At 34.4% G+C, this 27,500-nt stretch overlaps 1 protein-coding gene across 5 annotated transcripts in view; it reads right to left on the minus strand.

The window, feature by feature from the left end:
• LOC144968384 (glutamate receptor ionotropic, kainate 2-like) overlaps positions 1 to 27,500 on the minus strand; it is a 159,577-nt gene that overhangs the window by 26,979 nt on the left and 105,098 nt on the right. For all 5 annotated transcript variants that reach the window (XM_078906674.1, XM_078906676.1, XM_078906677.1 and 2 more), the window contains 6 exons: positions 17,932 to 18,168; positions 16,580 to 16,732; positions 8,583 to 8,834; positions 5,736 to 5,926; positions 3,824 to 3,877; positions 2,096 to 2,260 (listed from right to left, as the gene is read on the minus strand). In XM_078906674.1, the coding sequence (XP_078762800.1) occupies positions 2,096 to 2,260; positions 3,824 to 3,877; positions 5,736 to 5,926; positions 8,583 to 8,834; positions 16,580 to 16,732; positions 17,932 to 18,022 (906 nt within the window). In that variant the 5' untranslated portion in view covers positions 18,023 to 18,168. The remainder of the gene's footprint in view (positions 1 to 2,095; positions 2,261 to 3,823; positions 3,878 to 5,735; positions 5,927 to 8,582; positions 8,835 to 16,579; positions 16,733 to 17,931; positions 18,169 to 27,500) is intronic.

Consider the following 27,500-nt stretch of genomic DNA (forward strand, 5'->3'; position numbering starts at 1 on the left):
TATATATATATATATATATGTTGGTGGGTACTAGAAGCTAAACTACAACATGTCATTACATAACAACACTAATCACCGCCCCATCAATATATATATATATATATATATATATATATATATATAATTATGATCGTGGTTTTTACTCTACGGCATTAACCCATCTTAGTTTGAGAAATGAGGAAAAATAACAGAAAGATAAGTGAAGTTACAGACTTTGTAAATTTGAGATGCTGAGTTCAACATTTATAATAATGATCGGAGTGATATTTTCTAACTTGATCTAACGAGAGGCACCTTCAAGCAGCAAGCCCAAATTATTAACTTCTTCGTGTCAAATGCTCACATGACTGAGCCCGGAAAATCAGCCTTCTAGCTTTGTAGGTTTCTAGCGTAAGACTAAAATTTGCCTTAAACTCATTATTTAAAAATTTTATTTTACCTTAGTATACGTAGCTGTCAACATTTAAGATGAAGTTTAATTTGGTCTATTCGTATAACTTTTTCTTAAAATTCTATGCGAAAGATTTCGAAATTTGGTTGTTGATTATTCAAAAAAAAAATTACCCTGAGAGCTGCCCTAAATTATCTTTCTTGAGCTTGAGATTATATATATATACAATTACGGTGCAATATCCACTAAACGTACCCAAAGCGCTTTAAAAAGGCTCCCTGTCAACGGCGACACGTAACGTGTAGAAAGGGACCTGACGCCTGTAAGGCGATTTTACGTTTTGTTCCGGCCAGGTATTCATTTTACACATAAGTACGGTGAGAGAATGTGAGTAAAGAGCATTTTTCCAATGAATCAATTGTGCGCCGAGCGACCAAGGAATCAAATGTGAGCCGAGCGAGGCTCGAACCCAAGACCTGCCGATCCGAAAGTGGGTGTCATACGACAAGGCCATCAGTGAGTGAAAACCGCAATCGATGGCCATGAAACCTAATTGAAAAGAGAACTAAGGAAAACCAACAACGCAACAAGAACGGTTACAAAGGTACTACTTTGGCATCAACATTTAATTTAATGAATATAGCAAATCTAAAGGAGGATTGCCTATGTTAAAAACGAGGCAAGAAAAGTCAGTAAATTCTAAATCATTATAAGATGTTTGCAATTTTTATCACTCTCCTCGCTCTTTTTAAATCAGAAAAAGTGAGTGGAGCAGGCACTTATGTTGATAATAACAAGAATTGAAGTGAGTAGGAAAGTGCCAGAAGACAAAATAGAATAAAATCTTCGCGGAGGCGATGTGGACTCGAACCCGCAACCTTTCTGGTACGACAACTCCGCCTGGCCGGGGAGATGGGGCCTCTACCACGGGGTCGTGGATAGCTCATACGATAGAGTCTCGATCTCCGCGTCCAGGTAGAGTTGTCGTACCAGTAAGGTCGCTCACATCGCGGCCGCCAAGTTTTTATTCTCTGTTTTCTTCTGGCACTTTCCTACTCACTTCATTTTTTGTTATTATCATTGCTCTCTTAGATAAGTTCAAACCGTTAGGTATGCCATAATAAAGAAATGTTTTACACGAGAAAAAGAAAAACAAAAATACAAGCTTCTATAGAGAGCAATATTAACGAAATGCGCTCAAGGCTCTTTACAAAAGTTCCAAAACCAACAGTCACACTTAACAAGTAAGACGAGACTAGAATGATACTTATCTGTCGATGAAATATTATTGTTACAGTGCCATATCTCGTTATAAATAATTAATAATAATTTGTTTTAAAATAATAATTCCCTTTATTCATCCCATAGGGGAAATTTGTCTTTAGGGTCTATTCCAAGGGAAGACTGGAATAACCCAGGCGTCAGCCGCTGTGCAGCGCCGCAAATTGAGCTAGGGCGAGGTGGTGACTTGCTCAAGGCCACACATCGCAGCGGCGGGTGATCGAACTCGGTACCTTTCTGGTACGAAGCAAAGACCGTACCGCTGAGCCACGCTGCCCCCTTTAATGTTAGTATTATTGAATCTTAGGACTCCTTGTAATTCGTCTAGAGAACACTATCGAGTGGCTATTGCGCCAAATAAAAGCTGATAATAAAAAAAAAGAAATGTTCAGTGACAATAATTTCTAGGCTACCATGACTCACCGGTATATCGTTGTGTTCCATCAATGGTGACAGGTCTCCACGTGACCTCGTTAACCAACTAGATCGCTTAATGCTCACTTCTGCTCTATCAGGATCAATAAGTCTGTACCCCGTGATGTTGGCTCCGGCATGGGAGTAGGCAACCAAGTCAAGGAGACCAAGGTCCTGTGTGATGAACGGGATACATCAGAATAAGATACCTATCGTCTGTAAACGACATTGCGTCGGGTGAGACCTTTGTTTAAAATTCGATTTTAATCTAATAAAATTTGAACCAGGATTTGTGTGTTGGCCTATGAAAATATACCAAATGCCCGCCCCCCCCCCCCCCCCCCCCTCCTCAATCTGCAATAATCCCTGCCTGGTCATGATGTCTTTAAATTTTGTTAGTAACTTCACTAGTTTTTAAGATATGGTTAGTTAAAGGTAGCTGGGTACAATAACATTAGTTTGAGAAAATCAACTTTAAAGTTAAAACAACATAATTTAATGTAAATATCATAAAGACCACAGTATCTAGCAGTTAAATATTCGCATATTCGATCTAGTAATTTTAATTTACAACTTTTTCATCTCACATCAAAATAACATATCACAAGGGTCATGTAAGTCAAATTATATTTAAATATCTTTTCATGAGCAAAACAACAAAACAATTCCATTGAAAACAAAATAAAAATAATTACACCCTTCCGCGGCAACACGGATGATGCCGTCGCCTAGACATTTCCATAAATATCGACAACCCATCAAAAATGTCAGACGACAACAGAAATAACCCTTGTTTTTCGAGGTGATATAATTTTATTTTTTTTCAGGGGAAAAAAAGGAAAGTGACTGAAGCGAGGCTCGAACTCGGGACCTTCCGGGTTACAGTACAATGCCTGAACAACTTGGCGCGCCTCCCCCACCCCCTTTGCCAGTAATATCAATGTGTTAAAACCAAAACAAAAGGGGAAGAAAAAAAACAGAACAAATAAGTAAAATTCCATTTATTCATCGCAAGGAGGAATCGTATTTTGGGTATATTTCAAAACAAATATTGATCTAGATGATCCACAGGTCAGCTGCATTGCTGCGCGGCAAATTGAGCAAGAATGGATAAATTTCTTGCTGACGGAATATACTGGAAAATGACAGCGAGTCTGGAACACGTGACCTCCGGGTAGGTTGCCTAATCCATATCAAGTGATTAATAAAGGAAAGTTAACGGAGCTAAAGCTCTTGTTTTTTTTGAGTACTTTGTAAGATACATAATATAATGCAATATGATGTATAATTCAAATTTACTGTTATATAAAATAACTGACTTTGAGAATTGAAAATAAATTAAACGAGACAAGCAAGAGTTTTGAGACAAACAAAACATATTCATTCAGTGTATTACTATCACTTGTGAGTTTGGTGCTGGATCGTCAGGATTTTTTTTTCTTTTTTTTCTTTTTTATTTTTTTTTGGGGGGGGGGGGTATTTATTTTTATTTTCTGTTCTTTTTATTATAATATTTCCCAGAGAAATTAGTGGAAATGAATTGGGCCATAGTTTTGTTATTTTTCCAAATAACTTATTATTGGAGCATATTTGTGGCGAATGTTCCGATAGCGACATTTTAACACAACCTCATTCACACACACACACACATACACACACACACACATATATATATATATTATATATTATATATATATATATATATATATATATATATCTGTATTTATGAAGTCTTACCAGTGTTGTGAAAAAATAGTGGAATAGCTCCGACGTCATTGCACATTTGAGAGCCTGCAGAAAAGAAATTGTGATGGAACATATATAATAAATTATGACAATTGCTACCAAATATTTTTGGTTGCATGGCTTTGACCTGTAAACCTTTACACTGAGGCTTTTAAAACATATAAGGGCATAGCTAAGACATCATAATATGATCGATAGCTGACTCAAGTCATTTGAAACATTTAAAGGAAGATTTCCAAGTTACTATGCATTTAACCATACCCAAGATCATTAAACAAAAATCCAATCATTTTGCTATGTATTGTTGATTAATAAACCAATCCATTTATATATATATATATATATATATATATATATATATATATATATATATATACATATATATATATATATATATATATATATATATATATATATATATATTTCTATGTACATTAAGAATTGAACTGTTTATTTGACAAGAAATATCACAGAGATCTATACATACATAATGTTTATCATTCCTACATGCGGCCATATGAACTTGTGCTATGACACTTGCTTTTGAATCTTGGTTCGAGCCTCGCTCAGCGCATTGTTGGAAAAGACTCTTTACTCGCATTCTCTCACCGCACTTAAGTTCTCAAATGATTACTTGGCCGTTAACAACGTTTTCTCTTTCGGAAAAAATTGTAATATCCCCTAAAAGGCGTCATGTCTCGTTCTATCTGTTACGCATTACTGTTGGTCAGTTTCCCTTTGTAAAGCGCTTTAAGCACATTTAGTGGATATTGCTCTATTAAAAGCTCAATTTTATTTATTTTACATGATATAGCCCCTTATTTATTTACAATTGTCACTCACTACCTTAAAGAACATTCTAACATCGCGGTGATTTAGATGCAAAATAAAAAAAAATGAATTCAAATTGCCTAAAAGGTAATTGAGTCATTTTATATGTTTTATTGTGGATTAAGAATACAAATTCTTAAAGTGATAAAAAAAATTCAATTTCTGGTCAATTTAAACTTAATATTCTTCTTTTGGCATCTGATTCACTATTACAAAATTCAGCTTTGAGACAATTATTTTGACATGCGTGAAAGACTGAATTAAGAGAAGTTGTCTCTTGCTTATATCTGATACATAAAGGTGTAATTGTGTATACACACTTTTCATAAAGTCTTTCATGATTTCAAAGACTTCTTTTTCTAAAACTAATATAAATAAATGCATCTGGTTTTCGCCATTTTCACCAAATTTAGCTAGCTAATGAACCTGAACTTAAAATACTACCTCATTTTTCTCTCCTTCTATTTCGGAATGGCAAAAGTGCGACAAAAGCTCAACAAGCAATCCTAGCTCAGTTTGGAGACCATTAACTCACTCAATCCTAGAGACTTTGTTACTTTTAAAAATTGGAAAAAATATATTAAAAATGAACATATGCATATATAGTTTTATTAATTGAACTATCATAAACATCTAAAAACTAAGAACATTAGCTTTGATACCACGCCTATGATTTTTCTCAGAAAAATGTAATAAATAGGCATGGGGTAAAAGTAACACGGGTAAACAACGATATAGTCGGTGTTAGGGTTGAATGAGTTAAAGGTAACGACCTTTTTTTTTTTTTGGAACGAAAGGATAATCTAAATTTGCTGAGACACATAATGATCGTCGACCAAGCGATTATTCTTGCACTGTTACTATTCCGAAATAGACGGAGAAAAAAATGAGGTCTTTTAAGTCTATGTTGCTTTTGGTAAATTTGGTGATGTATTGTGGGTCTATGACTACTGGGAATAAATGAATCGCTTTTCCATGAAAGCTGGTGAAAATACCTATAACGGTTTAAGAATAATAAGTCTTTGAAACCAGGGAAATACTTTATGGATACCCTTTTATAATATGTGCTTACTGCATTAAGAAACTTTGAAACAGATTTCAGGCTACAATCCACGATGAATCTGAATTCTCCTTCGTCTTTCAGTTTCTTCAACAAAGCGACATAATCTCCATTGACTTGTTCCATCAATCTGACAGTAATCTGTGGAGGTTTGTCCGAGGAGTCTACGGACGTCTTCAGAACTTCTTGGACTCGGGTTAGCCCTAGAAGTGAGAGAATCAGATTAGTGTAGGAAAAAATAACTTAACCTGTAGGCATGTGAGTTTAACAATTGTCTTTTATAAGTATAATGTATAAACATTGAACGTGATGAATCTCGGTTTCTAAATAACAAAGGATAATAAAAAGAAAAATAGGAGAAGAAAAAAAAAGAGGAAAAGAAAAAGAAGAAGAAGAAGAAGAAGAAGAAGAAGAAGAAGAAGAAGAAGAAGAAGAAGAAGAAGAAGAAGAAGAAGAAGAAGAAGAAGAAGAAGAAGAAGAAGAAGAAGAAGAAGAAGAAGAAGAAGAAGAAGAAGAAGAAGAAGAAGAAGAAGAAGAAGAAGAAGAAGAAGAAGAAGAAGAAGAAGAAGAAGAAGAAGAAGAAGAAAAGAAGAAAAGAAGAAAAGAAAAAGAAGAAGAAGAAGAAGAAGAAGAAGAAGAAGAAGAAGAAGAAGAAGAAGAAGAAGAAGAAGAAGAAGAAGAAGAAGAAGAAGAAGAAGAAAGAAGAAAAAAAAGAAGAAGAGGTAGAGGAGGAGAAGGAGGAAGCGGCGAGGAGGGGGAAGAGGAGGAGGAGGAGGAGGAGGAGGAGGAGGAGGAGGAGGAGGAGGAGGAGGAGGAGGAGGAGGAGGAGGAGGAGGAGGAGGAGGAGGAGGAGGAGGAGGAGGAGGAGGAGGAGGAGGAGGAGGAGGAGGAGGAGGAAAAGCATTTGTTATTTTAAGAGCAACATGAAATTTCATATTTCTAAGCATTTTAAATTTAGATTTACTTTTTATCATGTATTGGATTTTCCTAACTGATATCACATAGTAGATCGGATCACACATTAAATTTAATTAAGTGGAAAGAGATTGCTCTATTTAACTGTCGCCCCGCAAAGCAGTATAAAATACATGTGGACAAGTACTCGGAACTTATTCTAGCAAAAATTACCTTCATTAAACAACAGTAATTTTTTATGAGTAATAAAATCATTATTTCTTTTAATATAGATGAGACGCGTCTTACTCATAGAAGGCACCCATGCTGTTGTATATCTTATATTTCGCTCTGTATGATAATACCATGCATGTGCAAATCTGAAAGGATGTGTATGAAACAGTTCCGGATAGAGCAGGATGGAAATAAAAGATAAGACCATTAAAAAAAAAAACAACATAAATAAATAAATGAGCCTGGCTCGTCTGGGGATCGAATATCAGATTATGTCCTGCCTCTACCGGTCAGACATGCCAGCATTACACCACAGAGATTACTCTATTGATATATTTTTCTTTCTGGTTTATCTGGCACTATCTCATCACACACTTCTTTCAGATTCGTCTCTAACACGAGTGCCTACTCCTTAATTTTCCATTTATATACAAATAAATAAAAATGTGAAATTGAATTTAAGCCCATTTAATTATACGAAAACAGATAAAATGTTTCGGGTATCCCCTTTATCAACAAAACAGGAAGATTGAAACACGACAGACGAATGAGATGCGTGCTTCATTCATCTTGTTTTGTTGATAAAGGGGAAACCCGAAACGCCCATTTTATATGTTTTCGTATATTTAATTGAAGCTTACATTCAATTTCACATTGTTATTTATTTCTTTGAGCTTCGAACACCACCATTCACATTTATATACCCGACAATGCTGTCACAATCCATACTGTACAATATTGTATTTTGATTTTAAATCAAACACTTAGCTTCGTATTAATTTACTATTTCCTTGTCGAGTGGTTTATAAATGTGTCTTCAAACATAGCACAGCCGTATAAAATAGTCCATCTGCTATCGACAAATCGGGTGGTCCTAACTAATTTAAGGGAATGTTTGGCATTTTAACTCGTTTAAATAGGTGCAATCAATATGTTTATGCTCTTATTTATTATAGGTCTTTTATTTTCAAAATAATGTTTAAATATTGTTCATCAACAACAGAACTTTACATGTGGGCCATCTTTTACAAGTTTCGACACCCATTATTGCTTGAGTTAACGCATCTCTAAAAAATTCAATATTGGATTGACCTTTGACTTCACAGCCCGAGACATCCTAAAATAGGGCATGTTCAATACGCCCACCACCAAAATGAAAGTGAAAATGGTTCAACCAATGCAATATTTTGTTTCTTTGATTGACACAACCGATAATTACTTTTCACTTTCTTTTGGTTCTCGTAACTTTGTATGTGTTAATTTTAAGGGAAAGTTCAGGCTATCAACGGAGGCTCCATTCTGACAGGAGATTGGCTCATATTCATATTATAAAAGGGGAACAGCTCAATTGCGCTACTTTAAAATTATCCAATTTAGGGAGCAGGTACTGATATAAATTAAATTCTGAAAAGGCATTTATGAAATAGTGCCAGACAATGCAGAAATTTAGCCCACCACGACGGAATGTCACACCTCCTGGTTACTTTAATCTGCAGGTCTGAGGTTCCATCTTCACTTGAGGCAAGATGATTTTATGGGCTCATTTCTTTATTTTTAATCTCTTTACTACACACACCTTGTTACCTTGGGATTTTAAATGGGTTAAATAAAAATAACCCCAAAACCCCCCAAGAAAATAAGCAAAAATCAAAGACAAAAAAAACAACAACAAAAATAAAACAAACAAAAGCCAACAACAATAACAAAAAAAAAGGAAAGAAGCAGACTTACCGTCATTGCTCTCGTATAAGATGGTAAATCTGTCCCATTTCCAATATTCAATGGCTTCTTTATAAGCTTTACTGAGAGTCAAATAATGCGGAAATAAATTGATAGAAAAGTAGTCCTTGCTGTCCCGTGGCATCCAATGCCACTGCATCAGGGGGATTTCAAAAGTGTTGCATATGGACCTTACGTGAGCTGCCGACAGGGATGACATGGGTCCGAACATGGCGGCTATCCCGATATTGGACATCCGACATACTGTTGAGGAATATAAAGGATTTAATTTGGTTAAATCGAAACACACGTTCAGAACTTCACTCAGGATTGGGTAGGAACATTGTTATGGTCTGAGACTCGTATACGCCGTGTTGCCTGACATTAATTAAAAAGTCCACTTTCGATGAAGGTCAATGGACGGACCGGTTTTGTTCTTAGCGTTCAAATAATAATCTCCTAAAAGTATGGGAAAGCTCACATAGAGAGTGTTTCTTAATATAAAATGTATAATGTGTCTCGCACACCAATATTCTTAAATGTACGACAAAGGTGGCCGTTTGGGTATGTATTCTCTATGTATTAGCACGAATAAAAGCCACAATATGAGGCGATGCTTTCACATTAGGAGAGATTATTTGTCTAGTAAAATACCATTTGAACATGTTTTGTTTAGAAGTCCGTTAGATCGAATATCTATTATCAAATTTAATTCTATTTCGGATCATTTGAACCTCACATTATTTTGTTTGTTTACTTTTACCAATAAATGTAATCTAACGCCTCTAAATGGTATTATCTCTAGGTGGTTTAAATGCTAAACATTAGATTTATATTTTATAGATATGAGATTTTGGGTAAATTATCATTTTTAGATTGAGGAAAGCCACCAACAAAACCCATAGAAAGAGGCTCTGAAATCGACTGGCTCAATCCCGAACGAATGCACACAACTAATCATTTTTTTACCAAATACAATAGGGGTATGGACTTCCAGCTTAGAACTTAGGAAATTCTGACAATAATATTATGAGAAAATACTTGTCATTTAGAAAACAAATCTGTCACAGAATGACATTATTGTGATATATACACCGTTATGTTCTTGTAAGTATATCAAATGTCATCTGCAAAATCCAGATCTTCCAACATGTCTCCGAAAAATCTTTCACATTTTTTGGGTATCAACGAAAGATGTACAAAAAGCTGGCATGACCCCCATTTCTGAAACAGTCAAATCAAGAAGATGGAGATGGATTGGTCATGTTTGTCGGGTGAAGGAGAAGGCAATCCCGAAAACAGGGCTCAGATGGACACCGCAGGGTAATCGCACTAGAGGAAGAACACAGGAAACATGGAGAAGATCGGTCGGAAAGAGATATGACATTCTTTGATTGGACCTGGGGTGCGGTCTGGAAGCTGGCAAAAGACATTGGCGCTCCTTGCTCTCGACGACCTTATGTGTTTATTAAACACCAAAGAGGAGTAAATAAGTAAGAATATCAACGCATTCTCTTCAAATTGCGTGAATTGTAAACTAGATCTGAATGAGAAAAATGTTTCAATCGTAAATTCCATCTCAAGTATTTTGGTTAATCTCGATATAATACCGTTTAAAAACATCGGGTAACAAATTATATAATTATTTATAAAAGATTTAACAACAAACACAAACAGATCCTAATGTTGATGTTTGTTTTTCATTCCATTAAAATACAAGCTCGATTGCTTTGACAATATTTGTCTTCGCACTTCCTGTGGATATAATCGACTTGCCAACGAAGTTATATAATTTTTCTTGGTTTCCTTTTTTCTGAAATATAGAGATTTTAAGATTCCAAGTACGCTAGTGGAGATTTATTTCTTAACTTGTCATGCTGGGGTGGTTTAAACTAGATAAACCGAAACTTGAGCTTTAACCAACCACATTATCAACTAAATTTGCTCAAAGCGCTTTATGAAAGGGGTCACCAACCAATAAAAACACGTAATTATTATGTGGGACGAGACTTGACGCCTGTTAAGCAATATTACTCTATCTCTCAGACAAATACAACGATGAGGCACTCATTTTACACCTGAGTATGGTGAGAGAATGTGAGTAAAGAGCCTTTTCCATGACTCAACAATGCACCGATATGAGCGCGAGTTGAACCCAGGACCTTCCGACCCGAAGGCAAGTGTCATTATACGAAACCATGTAGCTGGATGATATGTTAGATATTGAATAATATATAGCCAAAAATATGGTGCTTGATGGTTGAGAATGAATACAATTTCTTGAATTGACAATTGATAACATTCGACATTTATGATTATTTTAACTTTAATATTCCTTTACGACATAATAATATGGTTTAACCGGACCTTACACCATTTTGAGACAATGTGACATTAATTGACATTTTAAAAGTCCGAGTTAATACCATTTAAAGGCCATTGGGCAAAAATTGAGGTTGTTAAGAGTCCTTGTGCGTGTAAATCCATTTTAAACATATCTATAATATTACAATTAGAAATCTCTATATTTCATTGCATTGGTTTCTACTGTCTCTCCAATAAAGTATTCTAAAAATAAAATCATTCCTAATGGATGGATTACTTACAAGCAATGGCAAAAAGGGGGTTGCGCGGAGATATTTATCATCATTTTGACATAAAACCCTAGCTTTTAAATCATAGCGTATTGATTTAAGCCCGTATCCGGGAAAAGAATGGAAAGTAAATCTTTAAATATAATAACGATCCATTTATCGCAACAAACCCAGCTTGCTTTTAATCTCAAGAGAAAGACAAACGACCAAGTATGAGAGACAACAAAATTATAAAAAATTGTAAATCCTGACATTATGGTATCTATTACTCTAATGGACAGGCATGACAAAGTAAGGAACAAAAGGAAAGTTAATGCTTTGTTAACTGGGAGTAGTAATAAATATATAAATCTTTGTGACCCATGTCATCAGACCGGTATCATGTCAGATAAAGCGAATGCTGAAAAGCTTACTCTAAGTGGGGTTAATCCAAAATGTAAATTTTGTTTTGTTACAGTAACAACAGTTGTATTTTTTAATTTTTTATTTTTGCTCGATAGAGCAAATTAAATTTTACCTTATACGGGATTCACATTTTGTCATCTCGAGGATTGATGGTTAACTGGTTCTTTCTCCATAATTGTTCAAATTCAGAAAAATTGATTTAAATATTTTTTAAAAAATATTTATATTTAAACTTCAACCACTCTGTTATACATAGTTCTTGCGTCAATTTCTCGATTTGAACTATTTTTTTGTCAGATAAAGCCTTTTAAAATCTGATTGTAACGCATGTAATATCTCAAAATTTTCCAAAGTGAATATTGAACCAGTTAATCCTCAGCCCACGAACACCACAATATTTCATATAAAATATTCCTATTTAATTGTATTGGTTCTCATATGAAATAATAGATATAGATATATCATTTTTTTATTAAGATAATTTTCATAACAAAAAAGGCAATAGGTAAAAATAGTGCTTACTTAAATTACTTTTCTGTCGACATGACGTCATATACATTGGTATCGTATCGTATCGTTTAAGAGCTATTTAGTTCTTAAAACCTTCAAATGCTCTATGAAACGTTCATGCTTAAATACATTCTATCAGTTATATTAACAACATTAATTGTTTATTTGATAATGTTTAGTATTAAATATCTAATACTACTATCTAATAATAAAATGAGTACCATAGTCAATATTCGTTGAAAATTATCTCTACATTCACTTGACATGCCCGACTTTATGCTTTCCAGGCGTTGAATTAATTAATATACAAAACCCAAATAATATCCAATGATATATTACATTATTCATGGAAATCAAATATTATGTTGGAAAGTTCTTTTTCAATGTCATTCTTAAAAATATCAATTGAATTTTAATTTTTTGTCTCAAACTTTTGATTATTCCAAAATGACACATTTCTGTGAATTAGGATATTTTTCCTTATAGATGAATTACATCTTTCAAAAAATATCATAAAATTATCTCCCGTAGCGTTATATAAATGACCTTTCCCACATTATAAATTCAAAATAGTAGGTTGGTTTTTTTTAAAAAATAAATTAAACGGGAACTCTTTCAGACTGATCTTTATTTTTTATTTATATGGTCTGCAGATTGGAAAAAAAAAGTTTTATTGTTAAAATTGTATCATCTTACATGTTGGTAGAAAAATATCCATTGTTATGAATACTACGTGAACTCAGTTGGTATTGATTTACTACCTGTCACAGCAGCAGAGAAAGATATCGGTGTGATTTTTGATGAAGAATTTAAACCTTGATATTCATATCCATAATTGCATAAATAGGGCAAATATGATGATAGGTTTCATTCTCAGGAGTTTTTCTCATATAAATGTTTCTTCAATGATATAATTCGGCCATTAAACCCAGACCTGAATATGGTAACTCTATTTATATATAACATGTAACCGACTTATGCAAACCTCAGTCATTTGTTTTCTTCTTCTTCTTCTAGGTTCCATGCCTGGTCCAGGCTTCGGATACTGCATGAATTATCTCTCTCCATTCCTCCCTGTCTCTTGCCTTTTCAAACAGCTCTTGGATTGTTAGGCTGGTGAAGCCCTTCAGTTGGTCTATGAGTGTTTTTCTTTGTCTCCCCCGGGCGCGTTTACCAGGTATTTTTCCACAACTTGCCAGGTATTCATTCTTATCTTTCCTTACTATGTGTCCGAAAAAGGATAGTTGTCGATCCACTATTAAGGGCATTAGTTTCCTTTGTTGGTATGTTTGTTTTAGCACTTCTTCGTTCGTTTTGTGTGCAGTATACGATATTCTCTGCATCCTTCTCAAGCACCACATTTCAAAAGCTTCAATGTTCTTTTGTGTTTCTGCATTTGTAGTCCAGCTTTCGCATCCGTATAACAAGATTGGCCACACGTAGCACTTCAAGACTCGGAATCTAATCCCGAACGACATCTGTTTGTTTTTCAAAATGTTTCCCAGGTCCATGAAGGCCTGTTTGGCTTGAGTTATTCTTGCTCGTATGTCTCGGTTACATCTTCCATCTGTTGTCACTATTGAACCTAGGTATTTAAAACTTTCTACGTTGGTAAGTTGCTCGCCGTGAATCGTTATATTGCAGGTGTTGTTGTTTTCGGGGTTTTTCTGTATTACCATGCATTCCGTTTTGGTGATATTCACTTCCATTCCCTTGGCTTCACTATCTACTACCACTTTGTCAACAATCTTTTGAAGTTGGATTTCTGATGTTGCAATGAGTACCGTATCGTCTGCGTATCTTATATTATTTATGTTGTGACCTCCCACTTTTATTCCCTCCATATTATTTATGCCCCTCATGATTGTTTCTTGGTATAGATTAAACAGATCTGGTGAGGCAACACACCCTTGACGGACTCCTTTCTTAATAGGAATGGAATTTCCTGTAGAGTTTCCGATTTTGATAGATGCCTGCTGGGTGTAGTATAATGTTTGCATGAGTCTGAGGTCTTTCTCATCAGCGCCAATGGAGTGCAGTTGTTTTAGTATTTCTTCGTGGCGTACTCTATCAAAAGCTTTTTTGTAGTCGACAAAACAGAGGTATAGTGGGGTCTGAACCTGTATAGCTCTTTCACTTAAAACACGGAGGAGGTATATTGCGTTCCTTGTCCCTCTGTCAGGTTGGAATCCATATTGTTCTTCTGCGATTTCGGGGTTAATCTTATTCCTTAGCCTGTTGATAATTATACGCAACAGTATTTTGTTGATGTGGCTTATTAAACTTATAGTTCTAAAATTTTCGCATCTGACTGCACCTGCTTTCTTTGGTATTGCTATGAAAATAGAGTTACAGAGATCTTCTGGAATTTTCCCAGTATTGTATATATTGTTGAATAATATGTGAAGTTCATCAATTGCTAGATCTCCTAGGCTTTTTAATACCTCTACAGATATTTCATCAGGGCCTGTTGCTTTACCATCCCTCATTCGTTCCATGGCATGTTCAATTTCACTTTTGGTGATGTTTGGTCCGCTTAATGGTTCTTTGAATTTCAGTGGTGGTTCATTTCTATTTGGATCATTGTACAGTTCGCCTATGTATTCTACCCATCGGCTTTCTATATGTTGTTCTTCAAATAGCAGTTCCCCTTGTTTGTTTTGGATACAACTTCCTGCTGCTTTGCTTTTCCTTTTCCCTGATAGTTCTTTTATTCTTTGGTGAGCTTGTTGGGGGTTGGGTTTGTATTCTCTTTCAATTTCGCAGCATTTCCAGTCTAGATAGTTCTCGTGTGCCTCGATGCATTTGGATTTAATGTGGTTGTTCAATGTTTGGTATTCTGCAGACCCTCTGTTGCATTTTCGTCTTTCTTCAAATAGGTTTAGAATTTCATTTGTCATCCATTCCTTTTTGCTGTTTGTTTGAGCTATTGGTAAATGCTTTTCTGTAGTTGCTTTGACACACTTTTGGAATATATCAAATTGTTTTTCACATTTTTCATTATCAGGTTCACTTTGGCTTTGTATCATGAGTGCATTTTCAAATTCTTCTCTCATTTTTGTTTGTATGCCATTGTCTTTGCATAACCTGTAATCCCTCTTTATTCTACCAGCTGTTCTCTGAATAGCTTTAAACTTTATCCTTATTGTACAAACAACTGGGACATGGTCACTGTCTACATCGGCGCCTGGGTAGGTTTTGCAATTTAATATGCCATTTCTGAATCTTGATGATACTGCTATAAAGTCTATCTGGTTCCTTGCTCTGTCCCCTGGTGATTGCCATGTCCAGGTTCTTCTTGGGTGTTGTTGAAACCAGGTGTTTGAAATCATTAATTTATTTGTTCTACACCAATCTGCCCAGATGTTTCCTCGTTCATTTCTGTCTCCGAGTCCATGTGGTCCGATTATGTCACCATCTCTGCCTCTGCCAATCTTAGCATTTAGGTCCCCCATTACCATAAGGACTTCTTGTGATTTACACATTCGTTTTGCTTTGTCTAGTGAATGGTAAAACTCTGTCATATCTGCATCTGTCGCCTCTTCTGTTGGTGCATAAACTTGAATAATATTGGTGTCAACTACAGGTCCTCTTAGCTTAACCAGCAAAACTCTGTCTGAGATTGCTACGTGCCCTTTGTAAAATTTGGTTGATTTTTGGTCTAAGATCATCCCTACTCCTTTTTGGAAAGAGGTTCCACCACTCCATATGATCTTATATGTCATGTTGTTTTCTTGTTTTGACATGGTTCCCTGCTCTTTCCATCTCATCTCTGCCAGGCCAAGAATATTTATTTGGAGCCGTTTCATTTCTTTCAGAATGTTGTTTAGTTTTCCTTTTTGGGCACAGGTCCTGACATTCCATGTCCCAATTTTGGTTTTGTCACATTTGTTAAATTTATTTCGCCTAGTAACTGGCTGACGGTTCGGTGTGACCTGACGAACATCACGCTCCCAACCGAGCGAGGCAGCAGTCTTCCGTGAAAACACGCTCCCCTTTACGCTGTCACCGTTTAACTTTTTGGACTTATTCATGCAGTTAACTCGGCAAAGTTACAATAATGGTTTGCCATTGCCTATTCTTGTCGCCCTCTGCAGTTGGCCAGCTTGACCTGTTACCGTTCGACACCACGAGGAGGTTGCAGTAGGGCTTGATGATGATCTATCTTTGCAGACTTGGCATCATCCATTTGTCGAACCATTTGTTTTAGAAAACGTTAAAGAAGGGCGACAAATCTTTTAAGCTGAACTAAAAGTATGCCTCAACGAAGAAGGTTTAAAATACATAGCTCCCACCCCCCCCCCCTCCCTAGTTTTGATCAAATTGACCATAATATAACATTAAGTATTTCCATATAAACTCTGAAAAGGCTTTGAGCTCAAAATTTATTAATGATATTGGTCTTTTCTATTTGAGACTGTTATTTTTATTAAATTTAAATCTTTTACAGTTTAAGGTTCCGGAAGCTATAGCATTATCTTTAAGCAAAATGTCTGTAACCTTTTCTCTGAGCACTGAAACTGTCCTGTGGTGCGACTGTGTCTTTGTCAAGGAGCAAAAGTGTTCCGTCAAGAAGATCGTCCATATTCACCGCTTGGGCTGCCAAATTTAGAGCCCTCCATTCTCCTTCATAATCCGGCTCATATAACACACCTTCAAAATGAAGAAAGATATTTAAAATTTAAAAGGCTTTTAGACGCCATGAGAAAGGAGGGGAAGGAAGGGGTTGGGGGGGGGGGATGAGAGACGAAACGTCTAATAAAAGTAATAATAATAATAATAATAATAATAATAATAATAATAGTAATAATAATAATAATAATAATAATAATAATAATAATAATAATAATAATAATAATAATAATAATAATAATAATAATAATATATAATAATAATAATAATAATAATAATAATAATAATAAAAAACAATAATAATAATAATAATAATAATAATAATAATAATAATAATAATAATAATAATAATAAAAGTAGTAGTAGTAGTAGTAGTAGTAGTAGTAGTAGTAGTAGTAGTAGTAGTAGTAGTAGTAGTTAGTAGTAGTAGTAGTCGCAGTAATCGTAGTAGTAGTAGTAGTAGTAGTAGTAGTAGTAGTAGTAGTAGTAGTAGTAGTAGTAGTAGTAGTAGTCGTAGTAGTAGTAATGGTGATGATGAGGATGAAGATGATTCTGATGAGGATGATGATAATAATAATAATAATAATAATAATAATAATAATAATAATAATAATAGTAGTAGTAGTAGTAGTAGTAGTAGTAGTAGTAGTAGTAGTAGTAGTAGTAGTAGTAGTAGTAGTAGTAGTAATAGTAGTAGTCGTAGTAGTAGTAATGGTGATGATGAGGATGAAGATGATTCTGAGGAGGATGATGATAATAATGAAATAATAATAATAATAATAATAATAATAATAATAATAATAATAATAATAATAATAATAATAATAATAGTGGTAGTATAGTAAGTAGTAGTAGTAGTAGTAGTAGTAGTATAGTAGTAGTAGAAAGTTAGTAGTATTTAGAAAGTAGTAGTAGTAGTAGTAGTAAGTAGTAAGTAGTAGTAGTAGTAGTAGTAGTAGTATAGTAGTAGTAGTAGTAAAGTAGTAGTAGTAGTAGTAGTAGTGCTAGTGCTAGTAGTAGTAGTAGTAGTAGTAGTAGTAGTAGTAGTAGTAGTAGTAGTAGTAGTAGTAGTAGTAATACCACTTGATGTTGCTGTTGTTGTTGTTGTTGTTGTTGTTAAAAGAGGAGGTGGCAGAAGTTATTGAAGTTTTTAGCATCGTCAGAATTTAGAATGGATCACATATAGAAATCGTGAAACAAAAAATGATAATAAATCTTACCAACACGAATCTGGGACGGTAAACATAAGATGTTGGAGAACAATGAGAGAAGCCAAGGCAAGATGTTCAGTAATCGTTTGTGCGTCTCCATCTCGCCCGGAGACGTCTTTGGGAAACAGAGCTCTTTTCGTTCCTCTTGTTGTTATTGTGTGTTGGCACTTGTAGGGTTAACTTTGTATTAGTCTCTCAACTCAAATTATGGTGTCATTTGCGCTGTTTTGTTGAGATAACAATGGGCTGAAAAGAAAAAAAATAATATAAACAAATATATTGGTGCTATGTGTTTATGTAAAATACTTGCCAGATCACTCTCGGTGGATCATCATTACGGTGTCTAATATTATCACAAAAGTCAACGTTAAGTGGGACCAGTGGCCAAATGGGTAACAGTGAAATTCTGGTACTAAGGCCATGTCCTTGGGTAATGCACTTTTTATACACATTAGCCAATTTGACGCAGGTGAAATGAAAGGCCTGATTACAGATATTGTAAGAGTGTTAATACGAAAAGGACGCCTTACTTGCGACTTGTACTGTAATGAATTAAAATATGATTGCATATGGCCTGGTTGGAGGAATAAAATAAAACATTGAGAAGTGTAAAGAACATGGTCAATCTGCGAAAATGCTATATATTTTATAAATGTTCGCACTATTTATTTGTAATTTTTTTCTTACAATACTGGATGTAACGTTAATCGTTCATAATATATAAGAGAGAAAAAAGTGAGAATCAATCACTTAACAAGCAGTCTAAAAACATTTTTAAAGGGCGAGCGAAGTTATTTTCATTCATTTTAGTAACGTTTTCTTTCATCTCCTATTTGAAGTAAGGTAGGAATCTGATGTGGCATGGGCTGATAGGAATTTGTTTCATGGTTTACTTGGGTAGAAAAACTAGAATCAGTCAGAGTTCACGTTATTCTTGCCAAGGTAATATTATTATTATTATCATTATTAGCGACACGAAAGGGTCATTTTTTTTATTTGATGAAATATCCTAAACTTCTATGCACAGTCATAATGTATATGTTTGGGAAGGATAATTGCATGTAATTTATTTCGAAAAAAGTTGCCCGTTGCTATGGAAACGACGCCATATTGGAAAATAAACAACAAATTTTAAAAAGTCAAAGGCTTTTTTGTTTATCACCCGATTGCCTTAATATTTTGGTCAGAGGTAGAAAAAATAAAAATAAAAAGGCTTTAGAAACCCGATTTTTAATTTTTTAATTAGAAACTTTAAAAATTAAGTTCAAAGTTATTACTCGATTATTCCCCTTGAAAAAAATTACATAATATTTTTTTTTTCAAAAGTCCGGGTCCTAGAGGACCTGCGTATTTGTATGAGACTCATTTGTAGAAAGTTTGAAGAAGAATGGTTGAAAACTGAGGGAGGAGATAGGTTTTTAGTGACGAAAATTGCAGTTTTGAGAAAAACGCATTTTAAAGTCAAAGTAAACGAGTTTAGGGAAAAACTCTCCTCTCGCTCTCTGATTGGATTGTGACCACATGACATAATTAAGAACAAAGTGATTGGTTGTTGAAGATAGAGGAGAGTTTCTACTTTTCATTGATATGTTTTTGCCTTTATTTAGTTATAAAGACTATTTGATATTCTTTCATGAAATCAGTCCACTGAAACTAAAAATGGGCAGGTTTTAACCATACTATGGGTCACAAAATACGTTATTTTGAGTCGGAAAAAAATGAACATGAAGTTCTCATGCAATTTTTTATGCAGACAAATGGTCACATGACAACATCCAACCAAAATCTAATTTTAGCAAACTGGGTCAAAATTCATCATTTTTATTGTCGCTCCCCCTTAAATAAATATCGTAGTTTATTTTCTTATGCATGATTTCTTTTGCAAATTCAATCTAAAAAAATAAAAATAAACCATTTAGAACTAACATCCTAAACGTGAAATTGAATGTTAGATATTTAACTGAGTCTCGTCATTTTCGATTGAATAATATCGATTGGAATTCAATTACAACCTGGTCTTCTCTGGACAAACACATTTTTTCTCTTAGGTCAGAAAATATTCAATTCAAACCACGTCAGATTCTTTGGACGTAAGACTTAATTTTCAAAAAAATTTTATCAGACCTGAGATTTCATTGAAGTTTTTGAAAAGTTTAGCTTCATTTGAATCTATCTAATGAGATTTGAAGCAAATGTTTTCTGGATTAATTTTTTTCTAAAGTGATTTTTATTCAGAGTACGCTGGATGTACCAAGTTTGGGATTTTCCTTTGAATAAGTTTACGTTTTTTTGAATCGATGGATAGGTGAAGTACATTTTTTCTGGCCAACACTAAATAAAATGTATTTGTGATCTACAACCTCAAAACGGTTTTATGTCAATGTGACAAAATGCTGAAAACGGAATTTGATGTCAAAACTTTCAGATTTGTGTTACGTATTTATGCTTAACTAAAGGACAACAAAACTAAAATTTCACACTCGTATTTAAAAACCACTTTATGGAATCTGGATCATTCTGCCATTATAGCGTGTTGATACGATGGGACAAACTGCCGTTATATTTATGTCTGTCTATTGAATGAAATAGCATAGTTATTCAAGAGTAAATAACTTTAGCTTCAGGACTCGTGCTGATTATGAGTATGTAAATTGCAAAACCACATCCCGCAGCAAACGAAAAAACATAATGGGGCAAAAACTTACATCACCGTTTCAATAACGAAACAAACATTGAAAGTTATTCTAGAGAAAATTGTCAAATAAGTACCGAAATGCCAAATGGCTATAAAACTCCGTAAACGTTATAAAAATAAAAGCAATACCAATAAATTTGAAACTACATTAAAATTGTGAGATGGTCAACCCTTAAAATCCATTATATTCATAATGTTATTCACGAACTGCACAACAAAAATATTGCAATATTAAAATGCATATAATATGTTAACGGTTATATAATCTTTTCCCCGGGAGTATCGTTGAATGGGTGATATCTATCATCATTGATACGTCCATATCGTTGATTGAGTGGTCTCCTTATTATAGCTGACACTGATGGACAACTCCTTATCTATTATTCAAGAACCAGCAGTCTTAGTGCCAGGATTTTATCGTGTTATAAAGTACGAATTTGTCAAAATGTTTAATAGATACTACTAGTATTAATTCGTCCTTCAGACTCCTGAGTCGTTTTAAACTCCTAAAAATGTCATTATCACCATTATTTTTGGAGTTCTCTATCATTATCATCATCATCATCATCATCATCATCATCATCATCATCATCATCATCATCATCATCGTCATCATCATCATCTTCATCATAATTATCATCATCATCGTCATCGTCGTCGTCGTCATCATATTACCATAATTATCATCATCATTATCACCATCCTTATCAATAACATCAACATCATCATAATCATTACCTTTGTCATTATTATGAGGATCTTTGATTGAAATGCACAACAATAATCAATCAATACAATGAAGTGAACTTGGCTACTTTAAACAAGGTCAACTATTTTCGGGAAAGTTTTTTTTTTTTTAAACTTTTTTTTCTGTTTTTTTTAATTTTTTTTTTTAATTTCTATGTTGTTTTGTTTATTTTAAAATCGTGTTTCCTTTGTTGTTTTTGTTGTAGCAGTTTTTGTTGCTGGTGTTGGTGGTAGTGGTTGTTGTTGTTGTGCTCTCTCCCCCCCCCCCACCCCTCCCTCTATATTGTTCTTGAAGCACAAAGAAAAGGACCGTTCAGCCCTGGACTTACCTCATCATTGGCCCACATCTAGCATTCAGGACTCCTTAAAATCAATTCTTCAAATTCACCCCAGACCCGGCTCTGAAACGAACGGTGGTTAACCTAAGAACCCACTGAACTTATCGATTTTACACAAGTGTTTGGAACACAGGGATGTGAAAATGTATTACGTTGTTAATTTGGTTCGCAAGTTCAGAGCGTTACCTTTTATTTTTTTTATTATTTTTTTTTGGAAAGGGGGGGGGGGGGGGGGTTGAGATGTTGGTAAACCTTTTTAACAATTGAGCGTTTACTGATATATAGATAGAATGCGCTTGGCCAAGGAGTTCACAACATTGCCATCCGGAAGTATAACCGACAACACACAAACTCTGTGTAACCATGAACTTTTATAGTCTGGTTAATACAGTTTAGTGAGAACAACTCACAAACGCGGATGGCAAAAACAATAACATCTGCATACTATCTATAGAAACGTGAGGCTTAATTTAGGACAAAATCGGCAAAATCTGCTCAAATTTTCTTTATATTTGGGACTCCAAACTGAAAACTGAACATGTAGGATGAGCCAATGCGCACTTAAGGAGATTATTTTTTGTTCAACAGACAACGCGCTTACCTCATTTTTTTTTTATCAAATAAATGATTATGGCGTTAGCTCCCAATCGCTCAGTTGTGTAGAGCACTCGCTTTGCAGACAAAGAGACCCGGACTGATGTCGAGTGCAATCAAGAATTTATTGACACCCCACCCACCTGTCCACCGAGCACTGATTGGGTAGGTGGGTTTGTTAACTATGACGGAAAGTACCTTGCGTTAGATTAGCTTAGCTATTGTTATTGTTTGATTAAAGCTATGAAAACAGTGAAAAACACCGGATCCGGTGACCTCACAGTGAGAGAATGTTAGCAGGGAGTGTAGGGGGTCTACCAAACATTCAGTTTTGCGTTATTAACAACGAGACTCAAACTTAAGCCTGCAGGTTACAAACATGAACTAGTCTTCAAAACAGCACTTTTGATACATTTTATTTTCTACTTTCTGAATTATTTTTTTACATTATTTATACAAGTAGTACTGAAACATACAGAGTTCACTGGAGTGGAATTCGTAATTCGTAGTCAGTGATTGAGATCCCAAGGGAGTTAGTAACTCTTGTACAAAAAGAAAATTGATTATTAGGCACGTAACAATCTATGGTATTGTTTTTACACTGGGCACATTTTATTGTTACCACAGAAAGGAAGTCAATGACCCAACCTACATTATATATTATAATGAGTCCATCTAACAGACCATAAACCTTTTAGGTTACACATAGATTTGTGTATGTTGATATCATTCATCTGGCGATAATAACCGGTGAGTACTTTACCTGACCACATAGCATCAATATTAGCGGGATGGTGAATGATTTCTGATAGCTATTCCAATCGTCTTTTTAGCGAATTCGTGTTTAAAATAAGAATATGTTTTATGGACCTGCAAATTATCATAGGTGACCTACTGTGTCTTAACGGTATTATGTCTGGATAAATTGGACAGTAAAAAGTTAAGTTGCATTAAAAATATGATAAGAAACCAAAATTAGTGCTCATCTCAACTCGTTCTATCCAATTACCATCCGACTACGGAATTACCCGCCCAAAAAAAAAAAAATCAAAACCATTAAAGGCCAGAAAACAATTCCACCGAAAAAATAGATAAGATCACGATGAACGCATCGGCATGTCTTTGTGTTCTCACCAGACTCTCAGTCGTGATATGGGATAGCGTGGCTCAGAGGTAAGGTCTTTGCTTCTTACCCGAGAGGTACCGAGTTCGATCACCCGCCGCGCTGTGTGGCCTTGAGCAAGTCACCTCGCCCTAGCTCACTTTGGGGCGCTGCACTGCGGCTGACGCCTTGGAATAGACCCTAAAGAAATATTTCCCCACTGGGATGAATAAAGGGAATCTTATCTTATCTTATTATTCTGCTGCACGGAGAGGAGGATTGGAGTTGAAAAAAGTTAATTCTGTTGCTATAATATTAAGAAATTGTATGTATTCTGCTCGGTATAAATGAACCCCATGTTTTATTGATAATATTGTGTATAAACTGTAACCACATAAAAAATTGCCTTCATCGACAATAAAAATATTATTATTATTATTATTATTATTATTATTATTATTATTATTATTATTATTATTATTATTATTATTATTATTATTATTATTATTATTATCATTATTATTATCATCCTGTGACTTGGTATTCAGATAATTAAATATTTATAAGTTAGAACCATACAAAATAATATTTGCCCAGCAAATCAACTCATTTTGATGCAAATTTTCAGCATTACCAGGGGATTTCATCTTTCTAATTAAATTATATTATCATTCGTTCCGCTGGATAACCATTTTAGGGGACCTTAATCAAAAAGGGATTGAGAGTAATTAACGATAATGACAAAAATCCAGAGAACATTTAATGCAAACAGACACAGGATCGGAATTCTGTGGACCAATTTGGTTTCATTTTCGTTTCATAAGAGAATGCATATAACAAAAAACATATCCTCCAAAAAGAATATACAAAGCAAAACTTTTAATTTCAACTATTCTAATTTTGTGCTCCATAATATTGTATCTCAAGAGACTTAATTCATTTTCCCATTAATTTGTAGCTTTCAGTTGAGCATTGTGGTTCACTGTAAAAACATATTTTTCACCATTTTGGTTAGAAAGTTATGACTTCAAATACTCATTTACCAACATGAATTATATTTTTCAACGATTCTCAAACATTACAATTGAAAGAAGTCTTTCGGGTAAGTAACTTTTATTCATATTGAGGGTTGTTTAAATGGAAAGACGTTTGAGATAACATTTTAATTGCAATGTTCCCAAAAATGTTTTATTAGAGGACATCGGCACAAGTCCTACATGATTAATTCGAATTATCTCTCATACAAACATATTGAACAAAACCATGTCAAATAATAACAGTAAAAGCCAGTGTGGCAAAGCTTTGATATTCTTTACTTTCGCTTCAGAAAATTTGTTTAGCGGGATGTTGTATAAAAATAAAATTCTTGAATATTTAGGATGTCAAATCGAACTCAATTTCAAATTATTCTAAATTTAGAATACCGTTATTAAAAAAGAACAATGTTTGTTGATCTTGATTAGTTTTCATTGTAGTGCATAATCTCCAGTGGCTCTCATCTGTGAACATGATTAAGGTACATGATTTTTAAGTAAAGAATATTGATTTTGGAGAGTTGACAACCTCTTCTACCGCTTCCAAACATCTCTTGTGAGTATTATGTAATTATAGAGGACACTTGTAACAAGATGGAAATTAAAATGTTCATGTTCTTATGGGGATTTCTCCTTGAATTCAAAGGAAGTTAATGAAACATGTTTTCGGGGAAAGAAGAGGTGGAGATAGGTTGAAAGCAAATTAAGTTAAGATGAGGACTAAGGAGCGGGAGATAACAGGAAATGGTTGAAGTGGTTGTGGCAGTAGTAAACGCAAGAGTAGTTGATGTTAAAGTAGTAGTAATGGGAGTGGTAGTAGTAGTAGTAGTAGTAGTAGTAGTAGTAGTAGTAGTAGTAGTAGTAGTAGTAGTAGTAGTCGTAGTAGTAGCAGTAGTAGTAGTAGTAGTCGTAGTAGTAGTCGTAGTAGTAGTAGTAGTAGTAGTAGTAGTAGTAGTAGTAGTAGTAGTAGTAGTCGTAGTAGTAGTAGAAGTAGTAGTCGTAGTAGTAGTAGTAGTAGTAGTAGTAGTAGTAGTAGTAGTAGTAGTAGTAGTAGTAGTAGTAGTAGTAGTATAGTATTAGTAGTAGTAGTAGTAGTAGTAGTAGTAGTAATAGTAGTATTAGTAGTTATCATAATAATAATAATAATATAAGATGAAGAAGAAGAAGAAGAAGAAGAAGAAGAAGAAGAAGAAGAAGAAGAAGAAGAAGAAGAAGAAGAAGAAGAAGAAGAAGAAGAAGAAGAAGAAGAAGAAGAAGAAGAAGAAGAAGAAGAAGAAGAAGAAGAAGAAGAAGAAGAAGAAGAAGAAGAAGAAGAAGAAGAAGAAGAAGAAGAAGAAGAAGAAGAAGAAGAAGAAGAAGAAGAAGAAGAAGAAGAAGAGAATGATGATAATTATGATTATATCGCAAAAAAAAAAAAGAAAAGAAAAGAAATGCCAGCAGATAGCTCATGATACATTCACATGACCCCCCCCCCCCCCACCACCCTCGCTTCCTATCCAATTCCGTCAGTCTACTCAAAAGACACCAAAGAAACCTAAATCGATTGTCTGTATCACGCATTGTAATAAGATGGAGAATGTTAAGTCATGCAAGAGGACGGGGACTTTACTAAGACTGCAATTCTAAGACCTTGCTAAATGTTAAACGAAGTGGCCAGACAGAAGCTGAGGGTTTTTGGGTTTGTTTTTTTTTTTTTTTTTTTTTTTGCCTGTTACTGACAGTCGGGAAATAGATGCTGGTTGACACCTCCAACATGTGATTGTTTAAACAAGATTAAATATATTATAAACAGAAATGAATATAACGGCTTCAAAAAAAAAAAAAAAACCAAACATAGGTCAAAACCCTTATTTAACCAACAGCAAAAAAAAACCAACAAAGCTAAAAAAAAAAAACAAACAAAAAAAAAAAAACAAAAGAAAAACAAAAAAAAAAAACAAACAACAAAACAATGAAATCATAAATACATTACTAAAGGACCCGGTCGACGACAGCGAAATATTCGATACGTCCACTTTACATTTTTGTTTATTACTTTTTTACAGCCTAGCAGCTTAGTATCACTGTGACTAAATGTATTATATAGGTCTTAGATTCAAGAAAATAGTTAGATACATCTAACCGTATGGATAATAGAGGCGCAATCAATATGTTTATTGATTTAATAATTCACTTGTACTATGATATACGTATTTAAATACTCGATCCAACTCGTGCGGCTATGTGGTCTAGTGGTATGACACTCGCTTTCGGATCGGAAGGTCCTGGGTTCGAGCCTCCCGCTCGGCGCACAGTTGAGTCCTTGGAATAGACTCTTTACTCACATTCTCTCACCGTACTCAGGTATAAAATGAGTACCTGGCCGTTAACAGCGTTGTCTTTGTCCGAAAAATTGTAATATCGCCTAACAGGCGTCATGTCCCGTCCTACATGTTAAATGATGCTGTTGACCAGGGACCCCTTGTAAAGCGATTGAGCACATTCAGTAGATATTGCGCTATATAAAGCTCATTTTAAAAATATAAATATGTTTATTGGTTCATTAATTCACTTATATTATGAAACACGTATTTAAATACTCGATCTAACTTTGAGCCAAATGCAATAGTGATGGTATTAAATTGTGTTTTGTGTTTCCTACCTATTGTCCTTGTCTGTGTAGCAGCCTAGAGCACTTTGTATATTCTGCGCGTTGTATAATTTAAATATTACATTGCAAAATAGGAATCCATTTTGGGTTAAGATCACCTCTGACGCACAATGATAACGCACATTTTTTTATGACTAGAATGCATTTTAGCTCATTTATAAATAATATGATAAGAGGACCTTCAAGTTGTCAAAAAATCTTCAACTTGAGACTATAACTATTTTGGTCTGAGAATGTTCGACATATAGGATGGGGTTAACTTAATATGACATATGATATGATATAGGTAATGAAATAAACATGCTCCCTCTACATCTTTTTAAAAGTTATTTTGTCAGAGTTCGCCAGACTCTCCATAGATGTACCATTCAGATCTGACCAAATAGTGATATTAATGAGAGTCTTGTAATTGATGACC

The sequence above is a fragment of the Berghia stephanieae genome, chromosome 3 (assembly GCF_034508935.2).
Source record: "Berghia stephanieae isolate SIO BIC M18660-M18661 chromosome 3, UCSD_Bste_1.3, whole genome shotgun sequence".
NCBI classification, from domain to species: domain Eukaryota; kingdom Metazoa; phylum Mollusca; class Gastropoda; order Nudibranchia; family Aeolidiidae; genus Berghia; species Berghia stephanieae.